This window comes from Grampus griseus (assembly GCF_964374135.1).
Source record: "Grampus griseus genome assembly, chromosome: 10".
In the NCBI taxonomy this organism is placed as follows: domain Eukaryota; kingdom Metazoa; phylum Chordata; class Mammalia; order Artiodactyla; family Delphinidae; genus Grampus; species Grampus griseus.
This window is the reverse complement of record NC_139004.1, coordinates 32,839,880-32,861,408: the sequence shown is the minus strand read 5'-3', so window position 1 is coordinate 32,861,408 and position 21,529 is coordinate 32,839,880. Positions and strand designations below refer to the sequence as shown.

At 57.1% G+C, this 21,529-nt stretch overlaps 1 protein-coding gene across 2 annotated transcripts; it reads left to right on the top strand.

Annotated features, from left to right (window-relative positions):
* Positions 1–6,806: 6,806 nt before the first annotated feature.
* MDFI (MyoD family inhibitor) lies at positions 6,807–21,013 on the top strand. 2 transcript variants are annotated; one of them, XM_082663579.1, is made up of 5 exons: positions 6,807–6,978; positions 7,114–7,200; positions 14,295–14,472; positions 17,547–17,771; positions 20,305–21,013. In XM_082663579.1, the coding sequence occupies exons 2-5, from the start codon at positions 7,171–7,173 to the stop codon at positions 20,559–20,561; spliced, it is 690 nt and encodes a 229-aa protein (XP_082519705.1). In that variant the 5' UTR covers positions 6,807–6,978; positions 7,114–7,170; the 3' UTR covers positions 20,562–21,013. The 2 variants fall into 2 exon arrangements, with proteins under 2 accessions (XP_082519705.1, XP_082519704.1); XM_082663578.1 differs by having other exon boundaries at positions 14,290–14,472.
* The last annotated feature ends 516 nt before the right edge of the window (positions 21,014–21,529 follow it).

Here is a 21,529-nt window from a genome sequence, read left to right as displayed (position 1 = left end):
ACTATATAATCCAGCAATCATGCTCCTAGGTATTTACCCAAATGAGCTGAAAACTCACGTCCAACAAAAACCTGCATACAGATGTTTATAGCAGCTTTATTCATAATTGTCAAAACTTGGAAGCAACCAAGATACCCTTCAATTTAAAAAATGGATAAAGAAACTGTGGTACATTCAGATAATGGAATATTATTCAGTGATAAAAAGAAATGGGCTATCAAGCCATGAAAAGACCCGGAGGAACATTAAATATATATTATTAAGTGAAAGAAGCCAATCTGAAAAGGCTACATAATGTATGATTCCAACTACACAACATTCTGGAAAAGGTAAAACTATGGAGACAGTTAAAAATATCAGTGGTTGGGACTTCCCTGGTGGTACAGTGGTTAAGAATCTACCTGCCAATGCAGGGGACATGGGTTCGATCCCTGGTCCAGGAAGATCCCACATGCCGCGGAGCAACTAAGCCCGTGCGCCACAACTACGGAGTCTGCGCTCTAGAGCCCGTGAGCCACAACTACTGAGCCCACATACCGCAACTACTGAAGCCTGCGTGCCTAGAGTCCGTGCTCCGCAAGAAGAGAAGCCACCACAATGAGAAGGCCGTGCATAGCAAAGAAGAGTAGCCCCCACTCGCCACAACTAGAGAAAGCCCGAGAAAGCCCACGCACAGCAACGAAGACCCAATGCAGCCAAAAAAAAAAAAAAAAAAAAAAAAAAAATCAGTGGTTGTCAGAGGTTAGGGGGAGGGAAGGATGAATAGGTGGGGCACAGAGGATTTTTAGGGCAGTGAAAATACTCTGTACGATACTATAGTGGTAGATGCATGTCGTTATATGTTTGTCAAAACCCACAGAATGTACAATGCCAAGAATGAGCCTGAATGTTAGCTATGGACTTTGAGTGATAATGATGGGACAGTGCGGATCCATCAGTTGTAACAAATGTAGCACTCTGGGGGGCATGTGGGTGATGGGGGAGGCTGGGTATGTGTGGGGCAGGGGGTGCACGGGAACTCTCTATACTTTCCACTCAATTTTGCTGTGAACCTAAATCTGCTCTAAAAAATAAGTCTTTTTTTTCCTTTAAGACTGGCACTGTCCAGAAAATTTTAAGAGGTTTACTTATAATTGTTATAAAGTTGAATTACTTAAAAAAAAAAATTTTGGAGGCCAGTGCATAAGGGCATTTATACTTGATTAACAGCAGCTCAGAATTCATTAACTTCCCTGGGGGATGGAGAGGATCTATCCAGTAGAGGATCAGCCCTGAGACCCCTCCCTCCCCCCAGGGAAGATGGTGCTGAAGGGAAGGCTGTGAGGCTTACGCAAGTTGCTGAACCTCTCTGTGCTTCTGTTTCCTCACCTGTGAAATGGGGGAACTATTGGTACTTAATATTAATTGATATTTAATGTTGTGACTATTAAACTGGTTAATTCGTGTAAAGTGCTGTGAACTGTGCCTGTCGCACAGTGAGCACCAGGTAAGGTGCTGGACACATGCCGTGTGAGGCTGCCCTTGCTTGCTGCTGGGTAAGCGTCAGGGAGGGCAGACCCGGGCAAGGGAGCTACCATTTACTGAAGCCTCTGGTGTTGTACCAGGTGCTCACTTAATTTCTCCCAATTGTGAAGTGGGAACCATCATCCTGGGTTTACACAACAGAACTGGAAGCTCAGAGAGTTCAAATGACTTGCCCCAAATCACAGACCCAGGTAGAAGTGAGTGAGCCAGGATGCAAACTGGGTCTCCACGATACCAAACCAAGCCCCACTCTTTCTACGCTGCCAATTACCGATGAGACAGAGGAGGGGGGCCAGGGCCATGCCTCCATCTCCAGCAGCCAGCTTGGAGGTGGGGGACACATCCCGAAGAATATCACAGTTCTCTCTCTGTGCTAAAGGCCATGTCAGGGATTGGAATGAGCACTGCAGTGGGCTTCAGAAATGTGGTACAAGGGACTTCCCTGGCGGTCCAGTGGTTGAGACTCCGCGCTTCCACTGCAGGGGGCATGGGTTCAATCGCTGGTCAGGGAACTAAGATCCTGCAAGCCACACAGCACAGCCAAACAAATAAAAAAAGAAATGTGATACAAGTCCCAGCTGCAACCCATACTAGTTGTGTGGCCATGGGCAAGTCACTTCACCTCACTGCGCCTCAGCTTCCTCACCTGTAAAATGAGGATAATAGCTTTCCGGACTGTGTGGGTATTAAAGGAAGCAACATGGGAGGGAGACGCAAGAGGGAGGGGATATGGGGATATAAGTATATGTATAGCTGATTCACTTTGTTATACAGCAGAAACTAACACAACATTGTAAAGCAATTATACTCCAATAAAGATGTTTAAAAAAGTAAATTTTAAAAAAAGAAAAGAAAGGAAGCAACAAATCTAGAACTATCCAACAAGGGGCTGGCATATAGAACATACCCAACTCATGTGCACTGAATGTGACACACCACCGTCTTCTGATCACCAAGAATAGAAGAAAAGAAGAGAATCAGGCCTGGGGCCCAGAGCTGCCCTCCCACGGTCGCATGCCATGTCCTTGAGGAAGGGGGGATTACAGCCCCATTCTCCACTCTGCTCATTATGGAGGGTGTTCCTATCTAGTTGTTCAGTTCCTATCCAGCATCCCCCTCCCCCCACTAGACACAAACACACCCTCTTCAACACAGCCCTCTGCAGGGAGGTCGCGCCACAATGGCCTGCTCCCCATTCTCCAGGGTATGGAGACCAAAGCTATGGTCCAGCTGCGGAACCCAGTCCAGCCACTGACCAGCCCTGTGCCACAGACAGGAAGCCAGGAAGAGCTGTGCCTGCCTGCTGGACACTGGAGAGGGGTGGACGCCGGGGTCTGGAGCCTGGCCAGGCTCTGTAATCACATTGTGTGGAAGGGAGCGTACAGGAGAGCTGTGCAGGGTCACCCTTCGCTGTCTGGAGGGCTGTGGGGGTAGGGGGTGAGGATAAGCCCCAGGAGGCAGGAAACAGCACTGAGCTGGGAGTCTGGAACCATGGGATTTAGTAAGCTTTTGCCACCAACTCACTGCGTGACTTGCTAATGCCCCTTCCCCTCTCTGGCCCCTTGTTTTCCATCTGTGAAACGAAATATTTATTGAGCTCTCTGGGTCAGACCCAATTCTAGAGAATACCCTAGCAGACAAAGCAAAGTCTCCTCTCTCCTGGAGCTTTCATTCTACTAATCAACAAGAGGTGAAAGGTTTATGAAGAATAATCAAGTGGTGGGAAGGGACAGAGAGTGAACGGTCTGGGATGCCCTCTCTGAGAAGGTGACATAAGTAGAGGAAACAAGGAAGGGGGCCAAGTGAATATCTAGGGGAAGCACATTCTGGGCAGAGGGAAGAGCAAGTGCAAAGGCCCTGAGGCAAGCACATGGGGCAATTTGAAAAAACAAACTCAGGGAGCAGCAAGCTGGAAGGAAATGAGTGAGGGGAGATGAAGGCGAAGGCAGGTCGAGCCCAACTCTTGGAGCCTGAAGGCCATTGCAAGGACTTTGCATTTGACTCTGAACTGATCAGTGGGCCCCAGGAAAGCTGGGCCTGGGCTTGAATGCAGAGCCTACCTGGCGTTGAGGGGGGTGGTGAGGGGGATGGAAGCATCTTCAGCCTCCCGCTCATTTACTCTGGGGTCCTAGCCAGGTCCTTCAGGAGAAGACAGTAATAGGCCAGGGACAACGGCGAGGTGTGTAAGGCCTAGAGTGAGTGAGGCTCAGGTGCAAAACCTAAGGGAGCATCAGAAAACTCGGTAATTACAATTACTCGGTAATTACTCGGTAAACAATATTTTCCTGCAATATATCTAAAAATCAAAATTAATGCAAAAAAATCTATAATGAACAAAATGCCAATATTTTAAATAAAGACAGGATCTACCCCTGAACTTGCATGATCCCACCTCACTGGCTTCACCCTAATCCTGTCCCTGTTTCCAATAAAACTTTATTTATAAAAATAGGCAGCTGGGGAATTCCCTGGTGGTCCAGTGGTTAGGACTCGGAGCTTTCATTGCTGAGGGCCTGGGTTCAATCCCTGGTTCCATCCTTGGTCAGGGAACTAAGATTTCACAAGCTGGGACTTCCCTGGTGGCACAGTGGTTAAGAATCCGCCTGCCAATGCAGGGGACACGGGTTCGAGCCCTGGTCCAGGAAGATCCCACACGCCGCGGAGCAACTAAGCCCGTGCGCCACAACTACTGAGCCTGCGTGCCACAACTACTAAAGCCCACGTACCTAGACCCCGTGCTCCGCAACAAGAGAAGCCACCGCAATGAGAAGCTCGTGCACCGCAACAAAGAGTAGCCCCCGCTCACCACAACTAGAAAAAGCCCGCGCACAGCAACGAAGACCCAATGCAGCCAAAAATAAATAAATAAATTAAATTAAATTAAATTAAAAAAACAAAAACGATTTCACAAGCTGTGAGGCACAGCCAATAAATAAATAAAAATAGGCAGCTGGCTGGCAGGGCTGTAATTTGCTGATTTGGCTTTTTAAAAATATTGAATTAAAACATTTTTTCATCTTGGCATCTTCCTAAATTTTGCACCCCAGAGGAACGCCCCACTTACCTCACCCTAGTCCTGGTCCTGGATAACAATGAAACTATTAGGTTCCACACGGAGGGCCCCAATGTTCATCCCTCTTGAGGCTCAGAGAGGTAAAGGGACTTCTCCAAGGAAACATGTGGACGGTGGAGTTGGGATCTGGAACTGGAGTCCCTTGCCTGGTCATCACACCATACTGTGTTTTGCCCTAGAATGTTGATTTTAATGAGTGCTGATTTTTTAAAACATTTTATTCAAGTATGATAGTCATATAAAAAAGGGTATGTACCTTAAATGTTCAGCTTGCTGGATTTTCACAAACTGAGTACACCTGTATAACCGGTATGTGGGATTAAATGTAACTATTTTACATTTCCAACAAACCAGACATATTAATTAGTGTTGGGCCAGATTCCGAGGACTTTGGATCCCAAGCAGCTGATTTCGGACAGTAAGGCTGGGAGACTGGGCCGATCCAGAGTTTAGGGGCCCTGGATAGAGACTGAGAAGCAGGGGGGCGGCGGGGCGGGTTAGTGGTGTAGGGCTAGGGTCTGTGGTTAGGGAGGGGGCCCCACATTCAGGAGAGGACGGAGAGCGACGGTGGGGACTGCACTGGGGACCATGTCCACCACCCCGCTCCCTTACGCCCTTCCACTTCCACTCCTGGCGGCGGATGAGGCCAAGCTCGCGGACCCAGATCCAGGTAAGCTGGTCAGAATGCTGCAGTCGCCAAGCCCCGCGGGCGCGTCCCAGTGACTCAGCCCTTGCCGGGAAGGGGGAGTCCTCACCGCTCCCCAGAATTTCCATGCAACAGACTGATCCGGGCTGGCTCCCGGAGTTCCAGGCCGGGCCCCGCACCAGGCTGCGCGGCCGCGGGAGCCGGACCCCTTCCTCCCGGCCCGGGGGCCCCCCACTTCCGGCCGAAGCCACCTGGCCTCATCGCGGGGACGCGGCCTCGGGTGGCGAAAGCCCTGGGGACCACGGCGGTCCTGGCCTCGACGGCGCCGCGAGGACCTTCGAGCGTCGTAAGTAGCGACTGCGGGGACTGGGGGACACCAAGGAGAGGCCCCGAGTCCCTAGCTCGGCCCCCGCGTCCCAGCCCCAGCTTCAAGCCCGGGCTGGAAGGCGGGACCGGGAGAACAGGCCTGGCGCCACCGTCGCCTCCCTAATTGCTCACGGCCCCTCGTGGTGGGGAGCCCATACTCGGCTCCGAGGAGTCCTTGGTCTAGCTGTCACCACAGCGGGCGGTCCCACCTGATCATCCCACGGGCCCGCCCACCCCCACCCAGCGGGCCGCAGGCTCCATGCCCTCCCCCATCCTCGGGGACCTGCTCCCTGGGCGACGCTGAGGGTCCCTGAACTCCCCTCACCCCGACTCTCTGGCCATGGCTCCTTCCTAACCCCGGCCCTGAGGAGGGACCCAGCTCACAATTCCAGATGTGTCGCCGCGCTGCCCCCGCCGGGAGGGGCTCCCTGTCTCCCCTTTCCCGAGCGCCCGTAATTTGGAAGGCCTCGGATTCCAGTCTGGAGCCAAAAGAAAGGCTGAACTCGAGAACCTCTCTTTGCCTCCAAAGTTGGGTTTCTGACCAAATTCCCACGCACGGCTGGTGGAGGTGGGGGAATTAGGGCTGCTCTAGGACACGGGATGCTAGGTGGTCACTAACCGGTTTTCCCGGAGGGACAACTTCTGGTCTGTGCCCAGGCTTAGGACCCCGGGGCAGAGACCAAGGGGGTGGGCAAAGGGTGCCTGAGAAACTTGATCACTCCCACCTTTGGGACAACGAGATTTGGGGGCCACAAATATTCAGACAATTGGCTCGAGGTGCTTGTGGTCACCATGGTTTCTCTCTCTCTCCCTCGTTCTCTTGCTTTTTCAAAAACTTTCGCAGAGTTTAGGACAGGCGAAGGGGAACGCGCGCGGCCCCTTTTGCACGCCCCCCGGGGCGCTGGGCCTGGGAGGGGGCGGGGATCTGGGGAGACTGGGCCCAGCTCCGAGAGCGCGGAGGAAACGCGCGGAGCCGGCTTCCTGTGGGGGCTCCAGCCGCAGCGCCCCGCGGACAGACGTGTCCCGCCCAGGCAGCGCCAAGCCCGGCGCGGGGGAAGGGACGTGGGGGGGGGGCGCCTGGGAAGGCGAGGAGGGGGCGGGGAGAGGGTGGGCCGGGGAGGAGGGGAGGGAAGAGGAGAGGCAAGCAGGGGAGGAGCGAGGGGGCTACAGGGAAAGGAGGCAGAAGGAAGCGGGCCAGCGGCGCGCGCTGGCGCCGAAATGGGAGAAAGGAGCGAGTGAGAGGGAGGGGCGCGGAGCGAGCGCAGTGGCGCCGAGTTGCCCCTGGGCTGGGGCGCTCGCGGCCGTCGTGCATGGCAGGCCCAGCGCAGTGATCCCCGCGGCGCGAGAGAGCGGCGCGCAGCTCGCACGAGTAAGTCGGTCGGGGGCCGGACTGGGAAGGGATGGGCACATGGCTGCCGCTGGATCGCCCTCTGCCCGGCCCCCTTTTCCCCTTTCGCGCGCGCGGGGACCTTCCGCTCCGCCCGCTGAGCCCTGTTTCCCGCAGGTCCCGGGCCGATGTCCCAGGTGAGTGGCCAACGCCCCCCTCACTGCGACGCGCCCCATGGAGCCCCCAGCGCAGCCCCCGGCCCAGGTAGGACCGGGGATGGAGAGCTAGACTGGACGAGAGACGGGTAGGGGGTTGGGGGCGGTGGTCATTCTGCCCCCTCCTCCCTGAGAAGCGGGGAGAGGGTTCGGGGAAGCTTGAGTGGAGGTGGAGGCGAGGAATCTGGGTATCGGGGACCGGGTCCAAGGAGAGTGGAGGGCTGAGGCGATGGCGGTAGGGCCCGAACGGAGGCGGTGGCCGCGCCAAGTTGGCTCCAACTCCCCACTCCCAACACCAGACACACACATACCGCAGTGTCTGTCTGTCCGTCTGGGATTTGTGTCCCAGCCTTTTCTGCCCAGTGTGTAAATATTTATGGGGGCCTCAGGCGGGGTGGGGGTGTCTGAGTCTTTCTCTCCTTCCCTTCCCCCAACCCAACCAGAGCCTAGTGCTTCCAGAAAACTTTTGTCCGACAGGACCCGGCCCCTCCCCTCCTTGCCATTTCGTCTCGCTCGTCTTCCTCCCCACCGGGGCCCGGCCAGTCCCCACCACCCCTACCCTGCAGGGACGCGCGCGCGCGTGTGCGCGCGCACACACACACACACACACGTTTTACCTCCTTCTTCGCCTCTCTCTTTCTCTCTCTCTCCCTCTCTCTCATTCACTCACCCCAATCAAGTGCTCACCACCCGAGTGAAACACCCCTTCCCTCAACTCACAGGGTCTGTAACCTCCCTGGGATTCCTGCAGGAGCCTCCCAACCCGGGAGGGTTTGTGACTTCCTGAGGGGGTCCAAGGAGGGGGCAGAGGGGAGTCCTGGGGCTGTGGCTCTCAGTCAATCCCCTCACCATACACATGTGAGCTGAGGCTCACAATGGACCACAGGGACAGGGAGAAGTAAGGAACATCTGGGATTTGTTGCGGGGGGCTGGAGGGGTTGCATGCAGGAGTACAGGCCCAGATTTCATGCCTTTAATCCCAGCTCTAAGTTAGTCTAATCTTCTGCCTTCCTCTCACCCAGCCCCATTCGCCCTTTCTCCCCTCTTTGAGTCTCTGAATAACGGAGGTCTGGTCCTGGACCTCTGACACTAACTCCCTGCATGGCCTTGGACAAGTTCCTTCCCCTCTCTGGCCTCAGTCTCCGTATCCGCCCATGGGAGCTGGTCTGCCCGTTTGGAGAGGCCCAGGTCTACCTGGTGTGGATGCTGGCCCGTTGGAGACCCAGGGCTGTGAAGGTGCGGGGTGAGGCTGGGGGTCTCCTAGAGTGGGGACAAGTGGGAGACGTTTGGTCAGGGGCCGGCATGTACGTGAGACTAGTGTGTCTGCTGTGCATCCCACCAGCCCTCAGATTCCCCCCTCTGTGGGGACCCTGGAGTAGGGACTTCTGGGGAATAAACTCCGCCAAGAGCTGGGCTCCTGCAGCCTGGAGAGAGGGCTAGGGGCAGAGGCCTGGGAAGGCTCTTTCTCTGTCCCTCGCCCCTCCTCTCTTTCTCAACCTCCTGCTTCTCTCCAACTCTCCCATTCTTCCCCTGCTTATCCATTTTCTCTGCTCTTGCCTCCACTCCTTCCTTCCAAGATCCTCGCCCCTGTGTGACCCATTTCGAGCCCCAGTAGGGAAAGAAGGGGCTGAATGTGCTCGGGGCAGGGGCAAGGGCCAGGGTGGGCCACTGGGAGGGTTAAGCCCTGGGCTGTAACTTGAGGCCCCCCAGTGCCCCAGCGAGCCCCCTCCCCAGCCTGGGCTGGGCCAGACAATGTGGCTTTCATAACATGAGGAGGCCTGGCTCTGCTGCCTTGGGAGAATGAGCCTGCTGCCCAGGAAGCCCAAACCGCAAGAGACCGAGCCAAAACCCCACAGACGCCTAAATCGGAGCCCAGAATCCCCCACGCTCCCTGCTGAGCGCTGACAGAACAGCACGGCTGAGGCCCTGCTGGCAAGCTAGCCAGGGAGCAAGTCAGCCCCTCCCGCAGCCACCCAAGATGCAGACAGGGGTGCAAGGGGACCCAGGGCAGCTCTGGTAGGGGAAGGTGGCCAGGCCCGCGCACCCTTGGCTCCCCCAGTGGCCTCTTCCCCATCCAGCCCCGAATGCCCCAGGAGCCTGGCTCCCTAACCCACAGATTTCTGTCCAGCACTGTGGCGTCACGTTCCTGCTCTTGGTTCTAAATTGAATTTCCTGGGGAATTGGAGCCTTCAGACCTAAAATAAAACCAACTGGACCCAGCCTAACTGGCCATCTCAGGCCCTCACAAGTCCTTAGCCTGGTGACCCGAGCCTGTGACCTGTGTGTCACAAGTGTGTATCAAGCGAGTCCACATTCTTGCCTTCTTGGTGCTGGGCGCCAACCCTAATTCTCACCTTCTCGTTCTCTCTCCTCCTGACCTGGGGCTCCAGGCCCCAGAACTCAATCCTCAGCAACAGACATTTGCTAAGCAACTCCTAGGGGTGCAGAGACTGACCGGGGCTGCAGTCTGATTGAGGACCCACACTTCACTCCCTAGTTACAGTTCACAGCAGGGAACCCTGGATGCTGAGTTCTCAGTAAGTGGCCACTCCGAGGAGAGACTATTGGCTCGAGGGTCAGGGAAGGCTTTCTGGAGGAAGAAGTGAAACTCCAGCTGGGTCACGAAGGATGAGCTGGATTTGGGGAGAGGGGAGAGGTAGGACATTCTGATCAAGGGGAACAAGATAAGCTTCCCCTTGATGGGGAAGCTTGGATGGATGGAGCAGAAGTCCCTGTGGTGGCCTGGGGCCATGGAGAGGTCGGCCGGCCTGGAACATAGGATCCTGGTCCATTGAGTAGGCTGAAGATATAGACCAAGGCCTTGGATACCAGTCCAAGGATAGATTGGAATGTGGGGCTTTGGTCACTACTCTCTGAGCAGATCAGATCCTGGCCCTCTCTCTGCAGAGATGGTCGGAGCTCCAAAGGGGAAGGCTGGGTCCACTGTCCACGAAGACACGAGAGGGCTGGGCAGGAGGCACCAGGCACTGGAGCTTGGGGACGAGGGCCCTGTGGACACTTTCCAGGCTTGGAATGAACGCTTCCCACCTGGAAGAGGTCCCCCGAACTCCTTCTCCATCCAGGAACAGCAGGCAGAGGGAGCGCACAGGGTCTGGCTGAAGTTTGAGTCTCTCTGCTTCGCTCTCGGGCTTATGGATTTAAACGTGACTTTTCCACCCTAGAACTCAGGGCATTGACCTGAACCTTATCGCGTGTTAGGGATGAGAATGTGTCGAGGCACACGGGCTCTTGCCTTTCTGTGTTTCCCCCTTGGAGATGGGGACTCTTGACAGACGTGCAGGGCTAGGGCTTCTGCTCAGAGACGCCACCAGCGTGGCTGGCCCGCTGTGCACGTTATTATTTTTTTAAGTTTATTTATTTAGTTAGTTTTGGCTGCACCGTGCTGCATGCAGGATCTTAGTTCCCCAATCAGGGATCGAACCCGTGTCCCCTGCAGTGGAAGCGCGGAGTCCTAACCACTGGACCGCCAGGGAATTACCCCCTGTGCACATTAGAAAAAGGTGGCTCTGGTGGGGCCCCAGCCAGGGACTCCAGCCCCACTCCCACCCGGGGCAGATGCCTTCACACACAACTTGCGTTTCTTGTCCACACAGTGGCCCTTGTCCTTTGCTGGCCTCCCATCCTCCTGGAGTTTCTCCTCAGAGATGTTCTCCTCTCTGTGGCTGGGCAGGGGTCTCCTGGTCGCAAGAAGGAAAGCTGGGCTCTTTCTGTCTTCTGATGGTTGAGCACGTGGGCTCTGCCTCTAGTCTGGTTTTTCGGCTCCGTGTGCTGCAGGGAGAGCCATTTCTTCTCCAGCATCTTGGCGTCGGGGCCCCTGGGCAGCATGTCACCCGCAGACCAGGTCCTCCTGCCACTTCTTGCTCCTTCTCTGCCTGCTCCCACATCTCTGGGCCCTCAGCACAGTTTCCCCTTCTGCCCTCAGCGCTGCTCCCCCAGTGTCTGCTGGGTCCCCTCCGCAGCCCTTCCGGCTCCAGGAGGTCTGTCCCTCAGTGTTTCCAGGTCAAGATGACTGGACTGGACCTGGTTTCCTTCCAAGGTCTGATGCTCACCCCAGAATGGCAGGTTTCCTGCAGGAGGGGCCTCCTCGGGACTTTGTCTGTGCTCTCTGTAATTTCCTGTTCCCACCAGATTCAAGGTCACCAGCCCTGTAGGTGACTTAGGAGAGACTACCCAGAGAGTGGCAGGCCACACAGGGGTAGGAGGGCCCAGGTGAGGACCAGTCTCCTGACTCCTAACCTTCCTCCCTCTTCAACCCTGGGGGCCAAGATGCTACAATCCTGGCTCCTTCCACTGCAGGACTGACAGTGTCACCTCTGTGTGCCCTGGTGACCCCAGGAGAAAGCCTGGGAAGTGACCACAAGGCCCACCGTGCCTCAGTGATCATTCTAGTCTCCCCTCGTTCATGCCGTAGCTGTTCACACTGGGCTCTTGGCTTCTGCTGGTTTTCTCGAAAGGTCCTCTTCCCCTTCTTTGCTGACTGATTGATTATTTAATACCCAGCGTAGGCATTGCCTTCTCCAAGCAGCCTCCTAGACACACACACACACACACACACACACACACACACACACACACACACACACACACACACACACACGCACACACACACCCTGGGGTAAGTGCCCACCTTCTGTGCTCCCACAGTTCTTAGATGCCCCTGCTGTAACTCTTGCCCTGCGGTATATGTGACCGACCCCAACCCCGACAGAGAACTCCTGGGGGAGTGACCAGGTTTTCTCATTTTGGTCCACCCAGTGCTTGACGTTTTGGGAGGTGCGTCATAGCTGTTACACCAAACAGCACAGGAAGGAAGGAGGAAAGGAAGGAAGGGAGAGCAGGGAGGGCAGGCAGGGGGATGGGCAGGTGGAAGGGTATGTGAGTGGCCCACTGCATGCCACGCTCTGCTGAGCGTTTCATTTACTCTTTGAAACCCTGAGGGACGAGCATGGTGAGCCCCCTTTCACACACGGTGACCCAGTTCCTGGTAACTCGCCCAAGCTGGTATCTGGTAAAAACCAGGTCTTGGGTCTTCCAGCTGCTGGCTCAGGCCTTTGTCACTACACCACCTGGGAGAGCCAGCACTCCGCTTCAGGGCTTTGGCAAGACGCCTCTAGGGCCAGAGGCTGGAGCTGGGCAGCCCCCTCCCTTTCTGGGAATTAGGACTCAAGCCGTGAGCCTCCCTCTCCAGGCCAGGTTGGTCGTGGCCCTCCACTGTCCTGTCCCGTCTGTGCTGCTGTAGACCAGGCTCTGGGCTGGGAGAGGCGCCATGGAGCAGGTGGCCTGGATCCCCCTTGGGGGTCATCTCTGCTTCCCTGCTCCCCCTCGTCCGAGCCCTGCGATCTTCCCAAAGCCATTTGACCTCTCATTAACGCACAGAGCTCTCAATAGGCCCAAGGAATGGATGGGGCTGGAGGGACCTGCCCCCTGCCTCCCTGGGCACCAGGAGGGGTTCCCAGCACAGAACTGCCACCGTTCAGGAGTGGTGGGAGCCCCAGCCCTCCCTGCACCCTGTCCCAGCTCCAGGCAGGGTCAATGGTTTCCCTAGGCAGGTGGGAGCATGCCGGCTGCTCTCTGTACCACCCACGTGGGGTCCCTGGGGCCTCGGTCCCCCTGGCCGTGGGGGACCAGGGTCTTTGGAACGAGGATTGTTCAGGGGTCTCTGAGCCCCTGGATCGTCCCCTCCCCTCAGGATGCTCCCATCCCCCAGACCTACTTGCCCAACCTGCATTGGTCCCTCTAATGGTCTCCTTCCCTACCCCTCCGCCCCCATTTGGAGACGGCTCAGGGAAGGAACCCCTGTGTAAGGCCCTCTGCTCTGATTCGTTCTGTTACTGTTTCCAAGACCAGCTCTCGTCTCTCTCTGTCGCTGTGGGCGTGTCTCGTGATTTCTGTGTGTGGTGTGTACGGGTGGGCGCTGACCTGTTACTCTCTGGGTTTCATCACCCTTTCTCTTCATCTTTCTCTGTGGCTCCCTGTGTCGCTCTCCTCTCCCTGGGCCCTTTGGTCTCTGTGTCTCTCTGAGTCTCTCATTTCTGTCTCCCCTGCTCCCAGTGCGGCTTGGGGGAGGGGCACCCTCTTGAGGCCCCTGTCATTCCCACTGCACGACCTGGGGGCTGATGGGAGGCCCAGGCTGCACCCTGTCATTGCCCAGCCTGGCCCCTGGCCCCATGACCCTGGGCTTCACCCTTCCCGTCCACCCTCAGGCCTTCCCACGCCCAGTCACCTTTCTGCCACCCTGCCCCACCTCTCAGCCCCCAGAACTTTCCTCCCCTGGGCCCAGGGGCCCCTAGTCCTGCTGCTCAGGAACCGTAGGTGGCTCCATTTCTGCCTTCCGCCCACCCTGCACAGAGGGGCCGAGCCATTCACTGTAATTACATGTGGCTGCCGTAGGCCTCTTCCAGCCCTCTTGGGCCATCTCCCCGTCTCTCTTCCTGCCCGGAGCCCCTCCGCCTCACCCCCCAGGGTTCTCTGACTCTTTCTCTTGCTATCATCCTCTTTCTCGGCCCCAGTTGCTCGCTGTCTGTCTCCCTCTTGCTCTGTCTGTAGCCCACTCCCTCTCCATCGCCTCTGCCTCTGATCTCACCTTTATCTTTCTCTCCATCGCTGACTTTCGCTCAATTGCTGAGTCTCCTGCCTGTCCCGGGCTGTCTGTCACTGGGCGTCTGGGGCGCCCTCCTCCGCGCCCAATCTCCCACGTTCTGATGCACTGTCTGTCTTTGCTTCTACCTTCCACTGTGCCTTCGATTCTTTCTCTCTCCATGTCACTCTGGATGCCTGTCCCTGTCTCCCCATCACTGCCTGTCTCTTCTCTCCTGCGCTGTGTTTCTGCCTCCCCCCACTTCCCTTATACCATGCATCTCGGGCCCCACTCCCTGACGGTGCACACACACACACACACACATGCACACGTACACACCCTTGGTTGTTCACGGGCTGTGGTTTGGGAACTTTCTATTCTAGACTCTGGCACTGTTGCCAGATAGGGTAAGGGCTGTGTAACTGGTACTGAGTCCGAGAATGAGGGCTCACGGCATTCTGGGCCATGGGAAGGGGACCAGGGCTGGGCAAACAGGAGGGCACCAGGAAAATGTCCTTCAGTCGTCTTCTTTTTCCCTAGCTCAGACCCTATCCCTCCTGCCTGGGCTGGAGGTAGTGACAGGATCCGCTCAACCTGCGGAGTCAGCGCTAGAGGAGGGCTCCCTGGAGGAGGCGGCACCCTTGATGCCCCAAAGCAATGGCCCTGGGGCCTCCCAGGCCCTGGACAGCACTGACCTCGACATCCCCACAGAAGCTGTGACACGTGAGTCCTAGGGGTCAGGGGATTGGGATGGCAACATGTACGGGTTGCTCTAGGGAATCCAATGCAGAGGGGCTGGCAGAAATGCCGTGGGTGCCTGTGGGAGCCTAGCGGTGGGCCAGGACCTTGAGGTGTGGGCACGTTGCCCTTTCTGTCTAGGAAGAAGACCTCCACGTACCAAATGATTCGGATACATTAGTTCAAAATGAGTGTGGACAGGCTCCAGGCAATGTGGTGCAGGACAAGAGAGCGTGAGGCCAGGGCCAGGGAGCCAGAGCCTGAGGCAGCCCAGCCTTCAGCGTGTCAAGAGCAAACCGGCAGGAGAGACACCCGCAGTTGCTCTCTGCAGAAAGGAGCAAAACTCAGCTCTATTCCCAGGTTTAGCTCAGTGTCTCCAAGGAAGTCCTGGAGGGGGAGAATTCGCCACTGTCACCCTCAGAAGCAGGGGAAGGGACACCCAGAATCATTTTGTGATTACCAGTAAGATCCGCAAGATCTACGGACGCATCGGCACTTCCCAGCTTTCTTTCCCTGCGTGATCTCACGCACTTTCCAAATTGGCCTGTATTGAGGCAGCAGGATAGCTCTTGCCAAGCGCGTTTTACAGATGAGGAAACTGAGGCACAGAGACCCACTCTCCCTGAACACAGGCTGCGGAGCTCAGGTCTCCTGGCCCAGTGCTCTTTCCTACGCCTGCCTGCCCAGCTGGCATGGCCGAGGGTGGAGCCGCCTTCAACCAGGGCATCTGGGGTAAGTCAGGGTTACTAAATCCTGCTAGTGCACTGCCCTCCAGACACACCCACCAGCAGAACTGAGAGAAAGAGGTGAATGCCGTGGTCACGGAGGAGGGGGCCTGGATGGGAGTTGGACAGGCACCCCTGTGTCTATGGGCCCTGAGTGTTTGCTTTGTGACTCAGCCACCACGACCACTGCCACGGCCATGGCCACAGGCGAGCTCTGTGTCTGCCCCAACTTCCTGGGCCCTTAGCTCACCACACGCTCCCGCCCTCTGGTCACTGTGCCCATGTTTAGGCAGCAGGGCAGGGGGCACTGAAGCTGGCCAAGGACTCAGCCCAGTCACTCACCATGGGGCCAGGAGGTGGGGGCAGGATGATTCAGGCCTGGCCACTTCCCCTGGCCTTACCCCTGTTTACCCAGATGCAGGTCAGCCACTGCTCAGGGCCAGAGGCTCCCAGCGCGGTCCTCCCCAGAGCCCTGTCTCCCATTGTATCCCTGACTCCCCAGCTTGTCCTCAGCTCCTTTCTCCCAATCTCCATCCCCTCCCCCCTCCATTTCCTAGCTGTGGAACCTCTGGCAAGTTTTACCCTTTCTGGGCCTCAGTTTTTCCATTTGCAAAATGGGCTAGTAATAGTACATCTGTTTGATGCTTAAGGAAGTTACTACTGGGAATTCCTGGTGGTCCAGTGGTTAGGACCCAGCACTTTCACTGCCATTGCCCAGGTTCAATCCCTGGTCAGGGAACTAAGATCCCACAAGCCACTCGGTGTGGCCAAAAAAAAAAAAAGCACATAAGGAAGTAGTTACTACACTTAGAGCTCTTAACACTGTGTGTGTCTGGCACCTAGTCACAGCTCAAACCATGTCAGCTACTAGTTATAAGAGTAGTGATCCCGGCTCCTTTCCTCTCTGCTCTCGGAGTCCCAGCTTTTAGCCTCCAGGCTGGTCCCACCTCTGACCCTTCGCTGTGTGACCTTGGACAAGTTACTGTACTTCCCTGGGACTCGATTTCCTCATCTGTAAAAGGAGGATACTGCCCTCTAGAGATACCGAGAACAATTTGCATGCCAAATGCTCCGAACAGTGCCCAGCGTGCACTGCGTGCCCAGCAGTGTGCTCCCACCATTACTAAAAGGCCCAGCTCCCTCAGTTAGGGGAAGCGCTGAGGCCCCCTTCCGCTCTCCTCAGCCTCCAGCTCCTGCCCCAGACACCCACTCCTGCCACAATCCAAACCCAGAGACCTGGCCCAGAGGGAGCTGGGGATCTAGACCACAGGGCCTGAGAGATGTAAGTGCCCCACGTTCACGTTTACTGAGGGTCCTCAGCGCCAGAGGGTCCCGCCCAGGAGTCAGGGGCCCTGAGCAGAGGGATCCTCGAACTCTTGTGACCCCTTCTCAGACTTCTCCACACACACACACACACACACACACACACACACACACACCCCTGCCCTCATCTCTTGAGACACACACACACACACACACACACACACACACACACACACACACCCCTGCCCTCATCTCTTGAGAACAGAACCATGCCATCCAGGTGGGCAAACCTGAGGGAAGGAACGGGGTGTTTGGGGGGATCTCCAGGGCCAGCCTCCCCACAGCCCACTGATAAAGCTGTTTTGTTTCCTCAGCCTGGGATGGGGACCCAGGGTTCCCAGCTTCTGGGGTCTCCCTGCTTGGCCTCCCTTTTCCTTTCTCCCCCTCCTCAGACCCAAGGGGCCCCTCAGCAAGCCCTTTCTGCAGGTGCCCCACAGAGGCTGGATGGGGCGGGGAGCTGGAGGTGGAGGAAGCGGGAGATAGGGGGCTGCTCTGAGGAGCCCCTGATTCCAGGGCCAGGGCATTCATCTCCAAACAGATGTTTCCAATCAATCACCTGGCACACGAAGGGCAAAAGCAGCAGGGGGCTTGGCAGGGGCCGAGGTGACGCTTAACTGCTTCCCTGCTGCCCCTCCACCCCCAACTGCCACTGCTCTCGCCAAAATCCCAGGACCCCAAGAGCAGGAGAGTGGATTTCACGTCGGGTAAGAAGGTGGGGTCCAGGGCCCTGAGCCTCTCCCTTTGCCTTGCACCTCTGTCTTTTCTGGAATGAGCATGGACCTGGGAGTCAGGAGCCAGGCTCGACTCTGTGGCTGTTTCATGATGTGCCACTGGGCAAGTCAGTTTCCCTGGGCCTCAGTTTCCCCATCTGCAAAATACAGATCAGCTAGATGACCTGTGGTGTACTAGGAACAAAGCAGGTGGGATTCAAGCAGAGCCCCGGGAGGCTGTGCGGGGACCCCCCCCACCAGCTTCCCCTTCCCCCATTGCCCTTTCTCATCATCTTCCTAGGCCAGCCTCAGGGGAACCCCTTGGGCTGCACCCCACTGGTGGCGAATGGCTCTGGCCACCCCTCGGAGCTGGGCGGCACCAGGCGGACAGGGAACGGTGCCCTGGGTGGCCCCAAGGCCCACCGGAAGTTGCAGACACACCCATCTCTAGCCAGCCAAGGCAGCAAGAAAAGCAAGGGCAGCACCAAGTCTGCTGCCTCCCAGATCCCTCTCCAGGCGCAGGAAGGTAAGCACCCCATCTCGTCTCCCTCTGGGAGAAGCCTCCAAAGCTGGCTTCCTCGAAGTCTGATGCAGGGGCCAGCGGCAGCATCTTTGCAAGGTTGCCGGTTAGAAGTGCAGCATCTCAGCCCCACGCCAGGTCCACCAGATCTGAACCTCTGGGTGGGGCCCGGGAGTCTGGGTTTTAACAAGCCCTCCAGGGAGTCTGATGCAAGACTCTTAAATCAGAGAACCTTGCAGAGGACACATGTTGGGTAAGGTAAGGCACGTGCGAGTTCTCAAGGCCAACCCCTTCTCATCCCTACTCTCCCAGAGTTGCTCTAACAAGAAATGGAGCCATCTGGGCTCGTCCAGCTTAAGCCACCTCATTTCTGGAAACAGAAATTTTCCTTGAGGAATGGACCATCTGTTGAGTGAGAGCACAGCACTTAGCGTAATAAAATGACGCACCATCAGATGCTTAATTGGGGGCGGGATGGGGGCTGCAAGGTTCAGTGGGAGGTCAGAGCACCCAGATATACCAGCCATTGTTCCTGCCACACAGAGGTCCTCTGAGGGACTGACCTGGGCAGCCAGGTCCCCCTCCCCACCAGGCATCAGTTCGGCAGGGGTGACGGCTACCTGTAGCCCAGGGATGCTTGACCTTCACCCAGAACATTTAAGTAATTTCTGCCGATGCTGGGGGACTCTGGCTGGTCGTCTGCAAACAGGATTCAGTGTACACATTTGCACACAATGTGTTCATGACTTTCATCCCCCAGAGCACATTCTGCCCAGCAGGCTTGTTTATGAAGGGGGTATTCATGCATCTGAAGTAAACTGGGCATCTGCTGTGAGCCAGGCACTGTGCTGTGTGCTGGGTACCCAGGCCATGGCCTCATAAAGCTCTCATCAGAGAGAACCAAACAGGTCATCACTCTGTGATGTGATACAAGATAAATGATGAGTGATGACGTGAACTCAGGGGGACACCCACACCAGCCCAGAAAGCTGGGGAAGGCTCTGCAGGTGTCTGAGCAAGCCTTAAAGGATCCGTAGGAGGATCTAGCCGGGGTGCCTTAGGACAGAGCTGAGAGCTGGCTAGTGTGGCTAGATTATGAAGTTCCAGGTGAGGAATGGTGGGAGGTGAGACTCCAAGCAGACCGGGACTCCCGCGGTGGAGGGTACATACTAAGCTGGATAGTGGGTCTAGACTTCATCTGGAAGACAGTAGGGAGCTTCGAAGGGTTTTAAGCAAGGTGGTGACCTCATCAGATTTGCACCTGAAGAGAACTTCCTTATCCAGTTTGCCGATAGATGGCAGGGGTTCCAGCTGTGCGAGCCCCCATTCCCTGTACACAGGACTGGGTGGGGGCGTCAGAGCCTGCATAGTGATGTGAGACTCCCACAGGACCAGTAGCCTCGAGCCAGGGGCCCGCCTGGTCAGGGGAACTGGACACTGCCCATGGCCCGACCCCTGCCAGCCCAGCATCTTGGCAGCACGCCAGCGGTTCAGAACACCGGCTGCTGAGCCAGCACCACCGCGTACCAGCTGGGTGCCCAAGGCAGGATCGTGTGTTAATTCGCTTCCTGTGTATTTACTCAGCACCCACGATGTGCCAGGCACCGGTCTAGGGACCGTAACAGCCAAAGACGCCGGCCCCTGCGGTGCTTGCCCTGTAGTAGGCGGGGAGAGCTGTGTAAGCTGCGGGAGGTGCTAAGTCCTGGGCGGGGAGGCAGAGCAGGCGCCGGCAAGGGGGTGGGGCTGGGGCCCGGCAGTATTGAAGAGGGTGCTCCCGGAAAGCCTCCCCGAGAGGGGACATTTGGGCAAAGCCGGAGGGGACAGAATGAGCAGAGCACGTATCTGGGGCTGGAGCACCGGGGGGACAGGGGGCAGTGCCTGCATGACCAGGAGTAGCCAGTGCGGCCACAGCAGAGGGGTCTGGGGAGGGGCCGTCGGGGCTACTGGGAGCGCTTGGGCTTTTCCTCCTGTTGAGGCGGAAGCCACTAGAGGGTTCTGAGGGCAGGAGGGGTGGAATGCAACAGAGGTTTTTCAAGGGTCCTTCCAGCCTCCATGGGCGGAGTAGGTGCGTGCGGGCCGGCAGCAGTAGTCAAAGGCAGGGAGTGGGGAGACCAGCGAGGATGCAGTTGCTGTCACCAGGCAAGAGCTGAGCAGAGTGGTAGGATTCTGGAGAGATTTTGAAGTGACTTCTCTGTGCCTCAGTTTCTTCATCTGTAGAGAGGGGCTAATACAGCCCCACCTCAAGGAGTTGTTGCAAGTTTAAATGAGTTTAATTCGTGCACACTTAGAACAGTGCCTGGAACACGTCATCCCTCCATGTTCGTTAAATAAATGACCAAGGGTGGTCAAAGCAGGGACTCGGGATCCAGGCTGCCAGGGCTCAGACCCTCACTCCACGTAACTCTCCGTGTCTCGGGGTCACCTGGATGGTGGGTCCCCGTTTCACGGAGCCGGGGGAGGGCTGCACGAGCGTTATCTCTGCATTCGGTGAGCCTGCCGCCCGCGGCTGGTCCCCGGCCCCTGGCCATCTCGCCTGCAGACTGCTGCGTCCACTGCATCCTGTCCTGCCTGTTCTGCGAGTTCCTGACGCTGTGCAACATCGTCCTGGACTGCGCCACGTGCGGCTCCTGCAGCTCCGAGGACTCGTGCCTCTGCTGCTGCTGCTGCGGCTCCGGCGAGTGCGCCGACTGCGACCTGCCCTGTGACCTGGACTGCGGCATCCTGGACGCCTGCTGCGAGTCGGCCGACTGCCTGGAGATCTGCATGGAGTGCTGTGGGCTTTGCTTCTCCTCCTGACCCGCCGTGTCCCCGGCTGTCACACGAGGCTGGACCGCCCCCTCCCCCGGGCCTCTCCCACCCTCCCCGAGCCCTCTCGGAACCCCAGCCCGGTGAGAGGGCGGTGCTGGTCCTCCTTGCTGGTTTCCCTGGACAACAGCACCTAAGACCTGGGGGGAGGGGGGACCGTTCCTGGCTCAGCTGCCAGGGCTGCAGAACACTGTGAAAGTTGGGGGAGGGGGCCGGGACATGGGGGAGGCTGGGGTGCTGGGGCTGTGCGCTTTTCTACCTCTCACTGCCCCTGTGCCTGCCTCCCCCCTCCCCTGCCCCCAGGCTTAGAGGACAACAAAATGTGAAAAGAGACACCCCACCTGACCTCAGCTAAGCCCCTCCCCGGTCTCCCCTCCTGTGGGGCCTGACCCATACAGTGACCCCAGAGGGCAGGGCTGGGCTTGGGCCCAGGGTGGGGTGGGAGGGGGGAAAGGTATAGAAAAGACTGGAAGGGGAGAGGGAGGGAATGGAGGGAAGGTCTGTTCTATTTGTTGCTGTAAATAAAGATATGGGTCCATCTCACATTTCCTCAGGACTCATGAGTGATGGCCATGGACCACGACTCTGAAAACCAAACACTCCCACAACCCCCTACAAAGTCCCGAGACGGATGGGGCTTTCCTGGCCTCCGAGGTCCCCTCCCTTGTTTCATGTTCCCCCCTGAGGGAGGGAAGGAAGACGGGTACACACGCCCCACCTTTATTTCCTTCCCTGCCGAAGGGACAGAGAAGCCCAGAAAGGGAAGAGTTAACCCTTGGCATAGAATTAATTAACAGCAGATGTGTTCAGGTTTTGATTAATTAATCTCCTGCTGACTCCTGCTTCTCGAAGCCATGGTGGCTCCAAGGCATAGGGTGACGCCTATGTCAGTGGCAGAGCAGGGCCTGGGGAGGGGGCAACCCTGGGCCCCCGCACAGCCAGGGCTGCACTGGGAGGCA

Coding starts and splice junctions, on each gene's coding strand:
- MDFI (XM_082663578.1), top strand. CDS start 7,125: ATGTCCCAGGTGAGTGGCCAACGCCCCCCTCACTGCGACGCGCCCCAT. Junction 7,201..14,289: donor CAGCGCAGCCCCCGGCCCAG/GTAGGACCGGGG, acceptor CTTTTTCCCTAG/CTCAGACCCTATCCCTCCTG. Junction 17,772..20,304: donor CCCTCTCCAGGCGCAGGAAG/GTAAGCACCCCA, acceptor TCTCGCCTGCAG/ACTGCTGCGTCCACTGCATC.